Source organism: Strigops habroptila, chromosome 5 (genome assembly GCF_004027225.2).
Source record: "Strigops habroptila isolate Jane chromosome 5, bStrHab1.2.pri, whole genome shotgun sequence".
NCBI classification, from domain to species: Eukaryota; Metazoa; Chordata; class Aves; order Psittaciformes; family Psittacidae; genus Strigops; species Strigops habroptila.
The window spans coordinates 11,229,835-11,243,095 of record NC_044281.2 but is presented as its reverse complement, the minus strand read 5'-3'; the positions used below and the strand labels follow the sequence as shown (position 1 = coordinate 11,243,095).

At 41.6% G+C, this 13,261-nt stretch overlaps 1 protein-coding gene across 4 annotated transcripts in view; it reads right to left on the bottom strand.

Annotated features, from left to right (window-relative positions):
* The window catches only part of COQ10B (coenzyme Q10B), an 18,742-nt gene extending 5,481 nt beyond the window's left edge, over positions 1-13,261 (bottom strand). For 2 of the 4 annotated variants that reach the window (XM_030486261.1, XM_030486263.1), the window contains exons 1-3: positions 12,191-13,261; positions 4,246-4,392; positions 2,488-2,680 (exon numbers count right to left, since the gene is read on the bottom strand). In XM_030486261.1, coding sequence (XP_030342121.1) covers positions 2,488-2,680; positions 4,246-4,392; positions 12,191-12,282 — 432 coding nt within the window. In that variant the 5' untranslated portion in view covers positions 12,283-13,261. Of the gene's footprint in view, positions 1-2,487; positions 2,681-4,245; positions 4,393-4,745; positions 5,009-8,043; positions 8,252-12,190 lie in introns of those variants that run through there. The other 2 variants (XM_030486262.2, XM_030486264.1) reach the window with 2 other exon arrangements.

The following is a 13,261-nucleotide window of genomic DNA, read 5'->3' as shown; positions in this document are numbered from 1 at the left end:
AATAAAGTTTAAAAAGTGAAGCTACAATTAGGCTTGTAGAGATGCGACAAACTGCTATTACTGGTTTGCGTTTTGTTAGACAGTGAAGGTCATGAGATAGCTAGAATTATTCTTATAGTGCACCAAGCATGAGATCCCATTTGCACAGTGTCATTTATGGCAAAATAACTGAATTCCTTTCAAGGGAGAGGAAAAATGTTTGTGTTGAGAGTCATAAACCAGATCTCTAGCATGATGCATGAAACACCAAAATAATGCTAATGCTATATACCAGAATTTTGAACAACACTGCTTTAAGCAAAAGATACAGATATTTACTGGGTTTATATTTCTTTTCCTTCATAACATATATAGAATGCCTTATATACTGATATATAGGCTGGTAGTCTTGGGCTATAGGAATGCTTAGCATCAAAATAAACCTCATTGAAGACAAATTCCAAGCATCATCTGTCACAAGATACTATTGTGATCAAAAGTTACCATGAAGCCAGTAAGACTATACACTCAAGTTCATAATCAGCTTATATGTTGGCTTTTAGTTACCAGCAAACCATAGCTAACTAACATTTCAGTAGTGCTTGCATACAATCCTCCTTCAAAACAAAGTATTTGCTGTAGTTGGCTTCATAGATTTCATGACAAGAGGATCCTTATTGTCACTGATTTTGCTTTTAGCACATACTGCTAATTTTGTGAGGCTGTAATCTCAATCGGCTTGGAATTTCTAAAGAGAATGTCTGTAACTTTTCTTTTTTAACTTGTTTTTATAAGTTCTTCCTGTTACCACAAGCAGCTCTGCTCCAACAAGACTACACATAATGCATAGGTATTGCTCATGGTTTGAAAGCCATGGTAAGGTAAGCCATCTCCAAGATCAATCAGCAGCACAAAAATGCCTACATTTTTCTGCCCAGGAATGAGATGCAGTGCTTTGCTACTTCTTCAGCAGAAAGGGGAGGAGTGGAGGAAAGATTAGCCACAAAGAGCTGAGTTTGCTTTTCCTGCAGCTGCCAGAAGGGCAGAAAGAACAAGAAAATTGCCAGCGTGTCCCCCTTCCTCCCAACCGTATAAGTAGCAAACACATTCCCTGCTTTCCTGGTAGCTGCTGCTACCAATCTGATTTTTCCACTGCTGATTTTGTTGTCACCAGTAGCCCATCATCCTAGGCCAGCATGCAAGGTGCTTTTGCCCAGAGTTATTTCTGAGGCCAGGGAAGTAGTCCAAACAGTTGCTTCTCTAGAAATGTTCCTACAGCTACATGAATATAATGTAAACTTCTAGGAAAAATAATCCCAGCAGAGAAAAGGCTAGTAAGTCAAGGAGGAGGAATTCTAAAGAAATGGATTTCCTCACCACTTCCGTGGTCTTTTCTGACGCAAGAATTGCCTTTTTTGAGTGAATTAGAGGGGAAAAGAGTTGGTAAGTCAACCTGACGGCTGTCTAAACAGAAAAGCCAGTCTTGTCAGGGAAGAGTAGAAAGGGAGAGCAGTCAGCATGTAAAATGCAGATTTTCCATTGTAGCTGTTCAGCTTTCTTAGTAAAGTGAGAAAGATTTTTTTTGATTCCCTGAATCAGTAAGCACCTTGAATAAAGGCACTTAGCATATTCCTTTCCAACCTTATGTCTCCCCTGTACTTAAACCCATACCCATTTTCTGTTGTGAGCAGTGTCTTTTAACAGGAAGCCTAAAAAAGAATAGCGAAATAGGATATCTAAACATTTCTCTTGAACAGCAATAACTGTAGTAATTCCACTAGTTAATCCAAGAAATAATCAGGATCTGCCACATGAAGGGAGAGGCAGTTTTGCTGTAAGGAATCTGTTCTGAGCTGTTCCTTGCCAAACAGATTTGAACATGTAAGGCAAACAAGTAGGTAGAAGATCCAGGCATCATTTAAAATTTCTCCCTTTACTTTTTTCCTTTAATTATTGCTCTTGAAAACCTGAAAGGAGGAGAAATACCACTGCTTCTCTTCTGAACAGAGTAATTCTAAAAAATGGTCTTTAAATCCACTCTTGTGTCTTCTCATCCATACACAGAATAACAAGCTCTTCAGCAGATCCTACACTTAGGTTTTCGACTTCTTATGTTAACTAGTCAAAATTGTCAGAAGTAATGACTTACCAATTTTGCCAAGGCATCAGTGGCTATTGTTGTCAAAGATAACTTTTAAGTCAGTATTAATTTTGCATTTAGAGAGGCTTGGACAAAATTATAACAAAACCAAACAAAAATGGTATCTCGTATTAATGTTTGCTAGTTTCTCCAACAATGGCAAATTAAAAAGCAACTCACCACCATTTGCCAGGTTATATTATAAAAGCACATCAGTTAATCTAAAGTGGCTCAAAACACAGATTTTGAGCTACATAAAGCACTTCAATTACAAATTTTGTTTTGAAGCAAGACATTCCTGGAATATTTGAATTTCAAAGGTTACAGAAAGTTACAGCTAATAAAAACACACCCACAACAAAAGTTACCTTAACTAAATGAGGTCTCACGAGGGTAACAACCGACGTATATGTCTCTACTACAGGCGGGAATCCTATTTCTAGCTGTGCTTTGCAGTATCCAGAGCGCTTCGATAATACATCTGACTTTTTACACCAAGGAACAAATAGTTTGTAATTCTCCACAACAGCAACAACTTCATACATTTCCTGCATAGAATACCTGGAAAAAGAAATATTAACATTACAATTACAAGGTATATTAACTTCAAATTCAGTATTAAAAAGTTGCAAAGAAGGTATAAATGGCATAGGCAGTTTGGAAGGTGAACATACAAGTCACCTGCAAACACTACCATTGTTTCTGGAAATTAAAAATGCACCTTTGCTAATTAAGAGGGGAAAAAAAGTAATAAACTGGTGTCTTTTGCATAAAGAAGCAACACACCACACAGCATCCAGCAGTAAAGTTAGTGAACAGTGAACCTGGTGTTTGCTACTTTCTGTAATATCAGGTAAACATGCATCCATTCCAAATGGGAAAAATACTTTTTCCAGCACAGCTGGTCTTCATTTAGGTCAATCTTAGACATTCCACACAAAGAATCCACACTTCACAGCTCCAAAGAAAAGGTATATCAGAACTAAAGTACTGTATTTCATAAGGTTTAAATAGAGGAACAGTACTTTCCTTATTTTAGCCCAAATAAAAAAGCTTAATTAAAAAGAAAACTACGTGCAATGGAAAAACCTCACAGAATCACAGAATGGCTGAGGTTGGAAGGAAGCTTTGTTTACCATCTTGTCCAACTCCCCTGCTCAAGTAGGATATTGAAATCACATGAAAGAATATGATGGCAACATTTTACTTGATTCTACTGCAATGTGGCAAAGTATTACGTAGGTATGGTTTTTAGGTTTTAGTTCTGACTCGGAAAAGAACTGAAGCACATGCTTAATTCTACCTGTGTTTAAAATGAAGCATATGTTCAACAGTACTCAACAGTAAGTACTGGACAAAGGCTCTCTTTAAGTGAATATGCAAAATGTGTTGCAGTTCAAAAACTATCACATAAATGAATGTTAAGCATAGTCAAAAACATTATGCTTTTAAACAAATAGTTCATGCTATTGTGGACCAGAGACTGGGGTCAGATCCCAGTCTCATTAAATGAGCTGGAATTTTCCCACTAGCTTTAAAGGTAAACAGGATTTCAAAGTCTTTTTCTATGTGCCCAAGTTTCTTCATCACACAACTAATTTCCTGCTTTTAAAGAAAAGAAAATTTTGAGGAGTGAGAAGTACAACATAATTGTGCTGGGTTTAGCTGTAGCGAGCGGCTGCGTGGTTCTGAGTTACTGCCTGGGCTTCAACCACGACAATAACGTAAATGCAAACACTGGCATGTATTTGGGACAGAAGGGAACAAACAGAGTTTTCACACTTGCTGGTTTATTCCCATTTCACCAGATGAACTCAATAGTGTTTTCTTCCCTTTCAAGGTTGTTTTTGTTTTGTCATGGAATAGAAGAATTATTTCTGCTGTTTCTTTCAGTGAGACAAGGGGTTTGAGTTCCTGTATTTTTTATACTCAATTTCAGACTGGAAAAGCCTGATTTCTATAAATTCCAAAAGTCAAAACTCCTTTCTAGTCTCCAACTGGGCAGAGTCACTGGGGCATGTGTCTTCAGGGATGGCCAGTCTCTAAACTTCTAGTGCTTTGGATTAACCACAGCAAACACAAAATCAATAAGCAGATAAAGTCTCTTTCCATGCTTCTATACAAACCCGATAATTCTTCTTTCAGAATATTCTTTTCTTTTGTTTACTAGTGGTGCAGCAATGTTGAAGAAGGTTCTTGAAAAAGTATGGCTCATCACAGGTACTCGCGACGGAGAAATTCTGGTCATCAGAATACCACAAGAAGCCAAGTGCCTGAAACAGTAAAAAAGTTCTTAGATGTGTTTTGTGTCAGCAAAATAAATAACAATACATTCAGGTGAGACAATCTGTTGTTTAACATTCCAGAAAATGTCAGATTCAGATGAAAAACCAAAACCAAATGCTTGTAACAGGACACAGACCATTAAAAACACAAGGGAGAAACATTTTCCTTAGGAGAAACTAAAAATAGCCCCCAGTCACGAGGAAAGTAAGTGGCAGAGTAAAATACAAAGGCCCTCATTAAACATTGGCAGCCTGAGTTCATGTACAAGCCTCTTAGGCACTTAGGTTGCAGAACAGGTTTTCTTAACCGCAAAATCAACGCACAGTCTGCAACACTTTACCCTTTTGGAATATGCAAAGAAGAGAAGGTTCCACCTGGAGATACGAAGTTGAACTCTGTTACAATCCCTCTGCTGCCATCCTTCTCTTAAAAGGATAATCTCATTCTGAAAGTCCTTTCAGAAAGTGCACTGTTTACTCAGCTTTCATCATTTCCTTCAGAATATACCATACAAAACCTCAGACACAGTGTATTCGTAAGTAAAACTTAACAAATTACCTTTAAAAATGCTAGTCATTCTAAGATTGTACCTCTGCGTTCCCTGTGAACATCTCCACTAAAATCTAGCAAATATCCATTGTGATTAATAGGGCTATTTTGCTAAATTATTGATTTTGCCTAGAGCAAGTCAGTTAAGACACAAAATGCTACCTCAAAAGCTCTAACTTTTGGCACAAGGAAGCTAAAAATGCCACTATTTGTTGTCAGTGATTCTACAAATACAAGCTTAACAGCAACCTAGGTTTTTTACTGTCCTTTCTCTAATAAAACAATCAGGACCATACTTCTGGATTCACACAGTCAAAAATGGAACCAACCTTCCCAAATTAGTCTTAGACTTGTTTGGTTGTTTTGGTGAGTTTTTCTAAACACAGTGAACAGATAGATGCATTTTCTTACTAACCACCAAAGCAGTTTAGCAAGCTACATTTACCAATTCTAAACAATTAAAGTTATTATTAACAGGTTCATTAAAAAATCAATGTAACTATGAATTCTAAAGAAACACAGTAATAATCTGGGAGTGACCACACTGGTTTATATGGTCACTGTATTAGGAGACACTGTATTAGGAGACAGGCAAATAATACATTGGTATTGAGTTCAGAGGAAAATAATCATCAGCGGATTAGAAACAATCTGTGCAGACCTTTTAAAAATAAATAAGCAGCTGTGATACAAAGCAAGATGTCTGACAACACAGACTCTAATCTCTGCAGTTGGAAAGGAATTACTTGAAATGGGACAGAAGTATGGTGTCCAAATTATTAAATAATAGGTTGACTTTAAAGGTCTCGACAACAAACTCTGCAAATGTTTGCAGCTGTATCTCAAGGGATGTGGAGGACATAGTTTGGGTTTTTTCCACACAGACTGGACAAGACTGTTAAGGAAGAGCACTGCTTTGACAGAAATGCTAGTGGGTGCCATTAACATTGTAGCTGCCTCAACCGGATTCATAGAAAGCATTCAAATGTTTGGACCAGACCTCATTCTGGAGAGCTAATTTAAATTACTTTCTCCATCCAGGACTACATACAGTATACAGTCCAAATTAGCTGCCAGGTTTCTATTCTTGGTTTGTTTTTACTGTAATGCTGTGCCAGTATATTTTTTCATACAGTTTTATCTAGAGTTGTTTCAGCTACAGGGCTGAAAAACAATCTCTACACCTAATCTGATAGCTGCTGTAAGACAACATCCCTTTCACAATCACACTGCTGTTGGAGGAAGGCAAGGTTAAGAGAGGTTATAATGCTAACAAACACGGGGAGACTTCGTCTCTCTCACGATTTTATCTGAAGAAAAACAGATGGTGTGACAGTGTGCTGGGCTTGGCTCCAGTTCAGGAAAGCACACCTCTTTTTCAAGCAATCACAAAAGCATGGATTCCAACGGTCTGTCGCACATGTTTTTGTGAACCTGATCAAGGCCACAGGAGAAGAGTCAACTCCTTACTAGCATTCAGACACACCTACCACCTCTGTATTATCCTCTGACAGTAACACGACCATATCCGCTCACACTGCTCTTACTGGCATTGTTCAATTCCTGCCACTCGCTGCTTTCTCTGTAAACATTTGGGCACCAACCACAGTCTCACCTGACTTCCATGACCTGAAAGGAAGCATTTACTGGTGTATGGCACACATATGTAAGTGATCTGTATTCAGTGATCGTTTTTAATAGCTACAAAATTTTCTAAGCCTGAAGATTAAATATTTTTGAAAAAAGGGATCTCGAACTCCTGACTATAAAGACTGGAATTAGCAGTAAGAGCACACCAGGGCAATTGTGTTTACTGCCATCACAACTGTTAGTTCCACAAGGTTAGTGGTCTCTGATGGCCATTTTATGGTCTGTGAGACATGAGTTGATCTCATTCAAATTCTCTGTCGACAGCTGTTCCCACCCCCCAAAAATGAGTGTTGCCAACAAGTGTCCTCATTAGCATCTCAGTCTGAATGAGCCTCATTTACCACCTGAGTCCTTGAAGTCTGCTACTCAGGACTGCAAGGGGTCTGCTAAGTTGACAACAGGTACAGAATGTGAAAGCATCCCCAGCTTCAAAGCTACAGTGTTGTTTTGGATTCAGCTTGCACTTGCTTAAAACCATCTGCCAATACTTTTGCAGCTTACACTAGAAACATTTTCAAACTTAGTTTGCAACCATTTACTTAATGAGCTTCCCTATACCAAACATCTTCCCAGTAATTGATTTTGCCCTCAAGACTCTAATAAATTCCTTTTGAAAACAGCGATAGATAGAACCATTTTAATATTGCAAACATATCCTAAAGGATGAAAACACTAAGGATAATCAGTGAGAAACGCTGGTCCAAGTAAGATGGCATTATACCACTGTAGAGTAATAATTATGCCAAATGCTTAAAATTTGACATCATGAACCAATCTCTATTCCACTTTTTTCACTGGCTTATGAGCATGACCGTAAGACTTTGAATTTAACAAAGAAACACTGAGGCACTGCCATAACATTAGAACCTTTTTTTTTCTCGTCTGCTTGTTCTTCTCCTTCCAGCTAAAAGATCAACCCTTCCCCCAAAGCATATTTGTTTCTCAGATAGTTCCAGCCAGCCTCACATGCGATCAGGGGATAAGGACCTTGTTGCATTATCTGAAGTGGAAAACATCCGGGCGCTTTACTCAGTTTTTCATTTCTTTCACGGATTGCTCAAAGTTATGCAACCGGCTCAAGCAAAGAAGAGGCAACTTCATCACCTGATAATGGTCTGTTCTCCCACCGGCACTGGCCGCCTTGGAAGGAGCCAACCGGCACCGCAGCTGAGGGCAGCGCCTCAGCCTCCCCCGCCGAACGCGGACCCGGGGCTATTCTCCCGTTCCCCAAAGGCACCAGCGTCCCCCGGGGCAGCACCGCGCTCCCCGGGCAGGGGCTCGCCCGGGACCTCTCGCTGAGGGATCGCGCGCCTCAGGCAGCCCCGGCCCTGCCCGCGGCTCCCCCGGGGTTACCACGGGGAGGGGAGGGAAGCAGCGCGGCGGCGGCGGCGGCGGCCCTGGCTGTCACCCCCGCGGTCAGTCCGCCTCTCCCCGCGTACCTGACAGCGGTGGGGCGCGGCGGGGCGGCAGCAGCGAGCCCTCCAGCCAGCGCCCTGCCGAGTGACCGGCCGTTCCGCGCCATCTCAGGCTCCGCTCCTCGCCGGCTGCCCGCCCCCCGGCCGGTTGCCTAACGGCTGAGCAGCGCCTACCGCCGCGCAGGGGCCGGCCGGACGGTGGCGGGAGCGGCGCGCGCCCGGTCACGAGACTGCGGGGGTGGGGGGGGGGGGCCGGAAGGAGGAGGAGGAGGGAAGAGGCCTTGCTCCTGATTGGCCCGGCAGCGCGCGAGCCCCGCGCACGGCTATAATTGGGCTTGTGAGAGAGGGCCCCACCCTGCCCCGCAGCGCGCGTGACCGTGGGGGGGCTGGGGCGCGCTGCATGCCCCCCCCCCCCCCCCCGCGGGAAGCGGGAGCAGGCGGGAAGAGCCCTCGGCGGTGGGAGCGGTCTAGAAGGGCCCCTCGGCACACACACAGCTGTGCGGGCGAGTGGCAGGGATCTTGCGAACGTCGGCTCGGCTCGGCTTCCCTCAGCAGAGGGCTGCGCTCGCAGGTGTGTAGCGCTGCGGTGCTCAGCCCGCTCCTGGTCGATGCGTGTGGGGTTACTGGTTCGTAGAACTCGTTAAGAACTCGGCAACAAAGTTTAAGTCGACAAGCAGGTATTCTTTATTGCGGCGCCGGGAGACACGGGATAACTCCTCCTAATGTGTGTCTCGTTTAAGCATCAGACCATGATTATATTGTCGCTTAACGTACACGTTCATTACCTTTCCGAATAACGTCATACATGTTCATTAGTTGTCTGAGAATCGTTTTACATAATTCCACGCCTATTTTCACATGCTCGTAACAAGGTGGTAGTGGTCTTTGGTGGTCGTTTTACTTCTTCCAACAATCTTCATCACTTGGCTGTTCCTTGAACTCTTGTTCTGGAAGTCTTTGAAGCATGCGCAGCTGCTTACACCAGCTTAATTAGTTCGGTAACACTGCTGACGTAAATTAGTGATTTGTCCTCGTCCTTCTACTTATCAGTTCACTACATCACCTCCTGAACATCTGCTTAGTTTCAGATACTCCTTAGCTACAGTCCTGTTTTGGTTACAATAAATTTTGTACGAAGGTCATAAGGTTCTAAAACTATGTCAGCTACAATGATTTATCTTATACAAGGACCCTTATTATGTTCTTTTGGTAGGGCTTTTTAGGTTTGGAAAGTTTTGTTGTTATATACAAAGCCACCAAGCTTAAAGTTACTTAGAACTAAATTTTCTTATTTGCAAAAGATTATATTTCATTTTGTACTTCCTTGTCTCATTACCAACGTCATTAAAACATACCACTGCGTCTACAGAGCCGGCTGTAGTCGCACAGCATCATTATGCTACAAACAGACGTGAAAAAGTCGTGTTGTTACTTCTGCTTTGTCATAATTTGCTTTTCAAACACAGGCTCCCCCAACAAAAGTGTGTTGTACAACTGCCCTGCAATTGAAGAGCCACTGCTTAGATATCGTTTGTCTCATCATACATTTTATATTGTATGTAATCATGTGTTACACATAAGTTGTTCAAAAGTGAGTCTGCAAAACCTATTTCCATAAAACAGTAATTTTTTTTAATTGAACACTTGGTGGACTGTTCAGCTCTTGACTGGGGACCCTGAACTGAGGCACAATGCTTGCATGTCCTGGTATTTATCCATCCTTGACTTGCACATGGATTGTGATTAGGTTGCGAGTTACATGATCTGCAAATGATGCAGCTAGGAATTAAGGGCAGATGAACTATTTCACATTTAAATGGATTAATTGCGAGCTACAATATAAAATATAGAGAATTTTCATGTATTTCACATAGCACCACTGAACGGGGTGTTTCTGGCACAGCAATAATGAAAAGATTTGGCTGTAAACCTCTTGTGAAAAGGATTAGACTTGTTACACTTCCATAAGATTTTGGTGGGCCTGAAAATCCGAAAAACATTGAAACCTTGGTGCATGCCCACAGCCAATTTTGAAACCCAGCTGCTCTGTTCGCACCCTGTCCCACTCCCAAAGCTATACAGGCTGTATTTATGTAACTGCTCAGGAAGGAAGTGATCAGCTCTAGACACAGGCTGCAGCTCCTCTCTGCTGGAGGAACGCTGTGGTGTTTTCTGCTTATCCGTGGGGCTGGTGCAGCCCTTACCCAGCTCCCTCCTGCTCTGGGGTGCTGTGACATAGGCCTGCTGCGGGGCTGGAGCCCGGTTCCTCTTCAGGTAAAGTCTAGGAAAGGATCCTCCGGCTCCCCCAGGGGGAACCCACATTACCTTAGGAGCACGGGGGACTGCCCCATCCCCTCTTTCAGTTATGTTTGTCAGGCTGTCCTTACCAGCAGTGACAGACAAAGCAGGGATGGTTTGTGTTTGACTCTCTTTTAGACTATGTCAGGTTTGTCTGTGTCTTTGTTGAACTGGAGAGTCTCAAAATGAATTCCATCATCCCATACTCCATCAGTGGTGCTGACTCTGCCAAGTAAAGTGAAATGATTGCTTTCCAATTTTTATATGCAATGCCACGTTCAATGGCCTAGAATTAGATTTACTTACTCTCTGGCAGCATGTTGCTACTAATAGACATTTAGCTTTGATTTGCTATCCACATGTGATCACTTTCTGATTATTTTGGCTATTTTGAACTCATATAGCACAGACCTACTGTGCAACAAAACACAAAGCAGCCCTCATTCAACCCCCTCCAAAAAGTTCATCATCAGAAGTGTGGGTTTTTAACTCATTGGCTTTTCTGTGAGAAAAAGGGTCCTTTCTACCTTACTACTTGTTGACATCAGAAACAAAAATGGGACCGGAAGAGATTTTATTTTGTGCTATTTTTTTTTTGCTCATATTGTGTGAGAAGCTTTCATTAAGTTTCCGTGAAGCTCTAACATAGCTGCTGTTGTGAAATATTTAATCTCTTTAAGAATTTTTTCCCTTTAATAGACACATAAATGTCAATAAACTGACCCCAGCGCATGAAGCCAAGCACAGACCTGGGGTAAATTCAAAGGACTGGGACTTTAGACCAGGTTTGTGGCTTTTTGCATCATGTCAGCTCATTGTGCTGGGTGTGGGTTAAAAAATTAATACAACGAAGTTCTTTTCGGGAGGGTGTAATCAGAAGCATGGCTTCTTTGAGCGAACCAGTGCCAGAAACTTCTAGGTGAATCAAGGACAGGCAGAGTAGTTGGATACTTTTTTCTGCAGCAGTGCCAGCTAGTGATAGCTTAATCTGTCATGAAACTGGACCTGAATCTGTTACGTAAAGCAGGACCTCACAGGTCTAACTTGGGTGTGCTTCCAGACCTACAAAGCTTATGGGCTCTTAAACCCAAGCTGTTTCCAACCCATACAGGAATGTCTGTGAAATGTATGCACATGTCTATGAGGGGGAAAAGGGTGGGAATTTGGGCAGGCAAAATAGGACTGGTAAGTTACTACCCTGCCAGTATTCTGTGACAGAGATATTGTTCAGGATATATTCAGGGCTTTGACAGGCAGACACAAAGAAACTAGGGCAGCGTACAGAATTTGGCAGTGGGGAGCAGTGGGAGAGGCACAAGCAGAAAGCAGTTTTCTCATTGCTCATCACAGCGCAATTCCTGTTTGCTCTCATGGCACAGAACTCCCTTTTATGTGGGAAATGGAATATTCCAAAACTACTATTTTGAAGTGTTCCTTGGGGCCGCAAGCCCTGAGCTCAGTTCAGTTTAATAACTGAGGAAATGTAATATTGCAACTAATGTTCTGCCTAACATAAGTTGGAAGTCAGGCTGAAGGAACAAGAGAAAGTTACTGCAAATTGATCTTCATCGTGAAGCCGAGCATGTGACATTTACTTAAAATAGTTACATTAAATTCTTGCAGTAGGGAATTACTGTCTGCCTCAAGCTCACCCTCATGTGTCAGATGGACAGGCAGATGGATAGATCAGTTGAGTGATCAAACATACATATTCACACAAATGCACAACCTTGGCTTTATTTTCTTTAAGACAATCCTCAAAAAACCATAATACGAACTACCAACTTCCATAAGGGGAATGGTGAGTGAGTAGTGAATGAGTTTTGCCATCATGGATTTATCACCCTTTTTGCAAATGATTTGTGCATTTTACCTTATCAGAAGCTCTGAAGTTGACTCAGCTTGGCTTGTTGCAAAGGCTTCTGAGGAGATCAGAAACTTAACAGTTGTACAATAAAACTGCATGATAGTAAATAAGCTATATAAGATTACATATTACATTGTGTTATGAAATATCATTGATGTGCTGTATGATCAAGCAATCATGGACTTTGAACTTGAGTTGTGTGGTCAGCCTTGGTGTTTTAGGTTTGTGCTTACTACTACTCTTTCACAACACTTGACTATAAGGGAGCATTTCCAGGGCTTTGCATGTGGACAGAATCAATCCCATTCAGTTATGATGTATACTGTAGACAGTGATGTTGAAATATGTATGTATTACATCAATAGAACTGAGGAAAAAAGTTCATAATTTCCAGGTGAAATGCAGAAGCTGCATAAGGACAGTTACTGCAGAAGAGCTAAACAATTTCTGTTTAAATTCTCACCTAGGTCATACTCCATAAACCTCTCATCATTCCTCCTTTCTCTTCTGGACTATGTCAGGTTTGCCTGTGTCTTTGTTGAACTGCAGAGTCCCAAAATGAACTCCTCGTCCTGTCCTCCATCAGTGGCTCTGACTCTGCCAAGTAAAGCAAAATGATTGCTTTCCAGGTTTTATATGCAATGCCACGTTCAATGGCCTGGAATTAGATTTACTTACTCTCTGGCAGCATGTTGCTACTAATAGACATTTAGCTTTGATTCGCTATCCACATGTGATCACTTTCTGATTATTTTGGCTATTTTGAACTCATATACTTGATTTCAAATTGCAGTATGTAGTACTTTGTTTGTTATTAAAGTTCACCTCGATCTTAGATTGTTTCTTGTATGGATCAATAGAAGACAATTATGAATTCCTTCTTCCACCTGCCAGTGGTTTCAGCCAGTTTGGTGTCATCTGCCAATTTTAGAAACATAGCTTCCATTCCCTCTTTCAAGCCCTTACTAAAATACTGAACAGACTTGATTGCCTGAATTGGTGTCATCCAGTTCTGTCCCCATCTTGTGGCAAGTATATATATATATGTGCTTTATTCTGACATCAAGCAATTGATCT